At 41.7% G+C, this 4,217-nt stretch overlaps 1 protein-coding gene across 1 annotated transcript; it reads left to right on the top strand.

Moving 5' to 3' along the window:
* The first annotated feature begins 228 nt into the window (after window positions 1-228).
* LOC306863222 (zinc finger protein ZIC 1-like) lies at window positions 229-3,603 on the top strand. Its single transcript, XM_079406462.1, has 3 exons — window positions 229-1,471; window positions 1,944-2,107; window positions 2,511-3,603. Exons 1-3 carry the CDS (start codon window positions 502-504, stop codon window positions 2,706-2,708), a joined length of 1,332 nt encoding a protein of 443 aa, XP_079262588.1. The 5' UTR covers window positions 229-501; the 3' UTR covers window positions 2,709-3,603.
* Window positions 3,604-4,217: the final 614 nt, after the last annotated feature.

Here is a 4,217-nt window from a genome sequence, read left to right as displayed (position 1 = left end):
CAACATCCAGAGCAAAATCACAGTCAGCAACCTCCCGACAATCCCATAGATTGATGATGTAAACCGACCAATAGCACTGATGCTGAGGCATGGCGGGCTGTTATTTGGTGAGTGAATGTTAGTAGGGGGAGAGCGCCCTCTCCAATGATGGCCCAAGCACGGGGTCACGTGTTGCCCCCTCCTTCCCCATTCATCAGGGGTGGACTGTGTTGTCTTTTCAATTCATTTATCTGCAGGAATGATTGCGACTATCAGTCTGAAGCTCACCGCCTGACTGAGGAGGTGAAAGTTGCGCCACAGGAAGATAAACCGCAAAAGACAATATTGCACATGATTTGCGTGCGCATCGGATGAGCAGGAGATGGAAATTCCTCTCCACTAAAAGTAAATAGGAATAGGGGATCGGAGTTCGCCTTGCACAGACTCGAGTCAGAGAAATAGCAAGCAGAGACAATTGCTAGAAATTCTTCCTCTCTCAGTCTCCTCCGCTGCAGACTGAAGATGCTCTTGGACGCAGGACCACAATATCCCACCATTGGAGTGACTACTTTCGGCTCCACCAGACATCACTCAACAGGCGAAGTTACAGACAGAGAAGTAGCTTTGGGTATCAATCCGTTCGCCGACGGTATGGGCGCTTTCAAAATCAACCACAGCTCGCACGACCTCGGCTCTGGGCAAACGGCGTTTTCCTCGCAAGCGCCCGGCTACGCCGCCGCCGCTGCCCTGGGACACCATCATCACCCTACTCATGTCAGCTCGTACTCCACCGCCGCCTTTAACTCCACTCGGGACTTTCTCTTTCGCAATCGGGGCTTCGGAGACGCCACGAGCGCGCAGCACAGTCTATTCGCCTCCGCCGCTGGAAGTTTCGCTGGACCACATGGACACTCTGACGCCGCTGGGCACCTGCTCTTCCCAGGACTGCACGAGCAAGCGGCCACGCACGCGTCCTCCAATGTGGTGAACAGTCAGATGCGCCTGGGCTTTTCCGGGGACATGTACGGCAGGGCCGAGCAATACGGTCACGTCGCGAGCCCCAGGTCCGAGCACTACGCCTCGACGCAGTTGCACGGCTATGGCCCCATGAACATGAATATGGCTGCCCATCACGGGGCAGGGGCCTTCTTTCGCTACATGAGACAGCCCATAAAGCAAGAGCTCATCTGCAAATGGGTCGAACCAGAGCAGCTGACGAATCCGAAAAAGTCCTGCAACAAAACTTTCAGCACCATGCACGAGCTCGTGACCCACCTGACGGTGGAGCACGTTGGGGGACCGGAGCAGTCGAATCACATTTGCTTTTGGGAAGAATGTCCCCGGGAAGGGAAACCGTTTAAAGCAAAGTATAAACTTGTGAATCACATCAGAGTGCACACAGGAGAGAAACCGTTCCCGTGTCCGTTCCCCGGCTGTGGAAAAGTATTTGCCAGATCGGAAAATCTGAAAATCCATAAAAGAACACACACCGGTAAGAAATGCATTTTCCCCATGTATATTCATTGCTATGTTACTGATAACAGATTGTGTGTATATGTTGTAATTATGGGACTTAAAATGGCAAACAAATAATGCTAATATTATTTTGTAATTGATCATTATTTGCTTCTTTGTCCTATCGATAATTTTCATGCCAGCACAATTCCGGTACGCGAATTATTATTTCTATTCGATATAGGTTATATAATAAATAACACATTAAACATGACTACAGCACCGTTGCAAAATAACGCAAACAATTTGGGTGAAATTTCAATAGATATTCTTTTGTGAGTCGTGTTTCGAAGTGGAATATGGAAAGGAACTTTTTAACGCGTTTATATTTGCTCATATTTATTTGCTGTATGTATGCACCTCCAAATGTAACATTTTAATAAAAATAAATAAACGTGCTGGCCTAATAAAATGCGTATTTTGAGAGATGTTTTCTCTGTTTTTGTTAGGTGAAAAACCTTTCAAGTGTGAGTATGAAGGCTGTGACAGACGCTTTGCGAACAGCAGTGATCGCAAGAAACACATGCACGTCCATACTTCTGACAAACCATATCTCTGCAAAATGTGTGATAAATCCTACACACATCCCAGCTCCCTCCGGAAACACATGAAGGTAACAACATTACCGTGCATTATATATATATATATGTATATGTTTTTTTTTTTTTTATTCACCTAGATTATTTTGTTTCGTTTTTTTCTCTCTCTTCCATTATTTTGTCTCATTTAATTTCTGCACTGATTTAACAATAACGCTTTTTACTGTTTACTTTTATTTATGGCCTCTTATGCAATGTTTTTAATGTGTTGAATAATGTTGCTGTATGCACCAAATGATATGTGATTTTGATATAAAAGCTAACGCTAAATAATCTAAATATAAAGCTAAACACAATCTGACAGAATCTATACTATTTTCAGGCGCAATCGGATGGTACAGTTTGAGATTCGAAATTATGAGGCACATGTGAAATTATAGTTTCATGTACACTGATTTATGTTTGTCTTGGACTCAGGTTCACGAGGCGACGTCTCAAGGACCCCAACCCTCCCCAGCAGCCAGCTCCGGCTACGAGTCCTCCACGCCGCCCACCATCGTGTCCCCTTCCACAGAAAACCAGAGCAGCAGCTCCATATCACCAGCATCATCCACAGTTCACCACACGAGCAGCCACAGCACCCTTTCGTCAAATTTTAATGAATGGTACGTGTAAATATTTTCAAAAGACTGCAGAATTAAGACTGCTTTGGAACCAAGACTCAAAAGTCAGCCTATTCTCGCGTGGACCTACATACACACACAATGTGAAGAATCTGAAAGGTTTTCTGTCTAGAGAGAGCAGTGCATGGACGGGGTGTGCAACGCTCTTGACAGCCTTTTCCCGATTTTTGTCCTCCATTTCTTTTGCTCTTTTTTTTTTCTTTCTTTTTTTTTTTGTTCTTCATATTTTCGGAAGACTGCACAGAGAACTCCAGTTGCATGCTACCAGCAGGTCACAACCTGTTTTTTGTTTTTGTACATAACGATTCACCTAGTTTAAATTTTTTATTTTGTAAATAGTCATAATACAGTTTAAGGGAATTTGTGAGAAAAAAAAAATGTGGTCCCTAAATATATGGAAAATGAGATGGTTTTACGAATATTGCGATGAATAGTCTTGACTGAAAAGAATGTTATAGTTTATGTGTACCAAATGTGAATTACCCAGTATTACCACAGTCTACACGTTTACCTAACCGATTAGTATTAATGTGCTTTTGTATCCAGTGCAACATTTCGTCTCCAGTCCAGTCTGAGTAGCACACAGTTGTTGTTATTTAATGTCATGTCGATAAACCGTGTAGTGAAAGCCTGAAGCTCCGTGTCAATCTTGTTTATGTAAGTGATCAAATATAAAACTGTCTATTGCATTGGCAATTGCAAGCAATTATTACTTGTATATAACTCAATTTATCAGCATGTAAAGGACCGGTAACATGTTAGAGATAATCGGTATTTATGGAAAATGCGTTCGTAGGGTATGTAAAATTTAGTTTACAAAATAATGTTTGGTTACTTTTCGTACAATATTAAAGAATTAAACGTACAACAATAAAAACAATGTCTTCAATACTTTATTTCTCGACTGTGCTTTAAACGATTGAATTGGAGAAATACCAACTCCACAATTTAACCTATTTATTATTTCTATTTATTTCATTTAGAAATGAGTCTAAATTAAATTATTACATAACCACAATAACAATAACCCCTGGTGTTAACAAGAGTTAGGATTTAACGCTTAAAGAAGGAAATATGAATTACACAAATCAAAATGACATTTCAGCCCTAAATACAACCAGCGCCTGCTTTTATATTTTGCTCCACTAATTCAGCAGGACGAATTATTTTGTAAGTAATTTAATTTCACTTTTGTACCCCTCATTATTGTCAGAAATTAAAATAACCAAGTCCCCAGAGTAACGTTTTAATGCATTAAAATGTCAAGTCGTGACGAATTCACTTCTCTATTTGGTCTTATTTAAATAGTTTGCATTACTTAACTCTCGTCACGGCCTTATATAATTATGCTTGTTTGGGGCCAGTATATGGTAGGAGTGAAGGACTTTAGTCCAAGAAGAGGGCTTTTGTTCTTGGTAGCAACTTGCTTGATCGCCCCATTAGGCACATCGTGATCATGAGCGTGCTTAATATCGCCAGTGCGCAATTCTCACTGCAAAAC

Source organism: Barbus barbus (assembly GCF_936440315.1).
Source record: "Barbus barbus genome assembly, chromosome: 44".
NCBI classification, from domain to species: domain Eukaryota; kingdom Metazoa; phylum Chordata; class Actinopteri; order Cypriniformes; family Cyprinidae; genus Barbus; species Barbus barbus.
The sequence above is the reverse complement of the archived record's forward strand: the minus strand, read 5'-3'. Positions and strand labels throughout refer to the sequence as shown.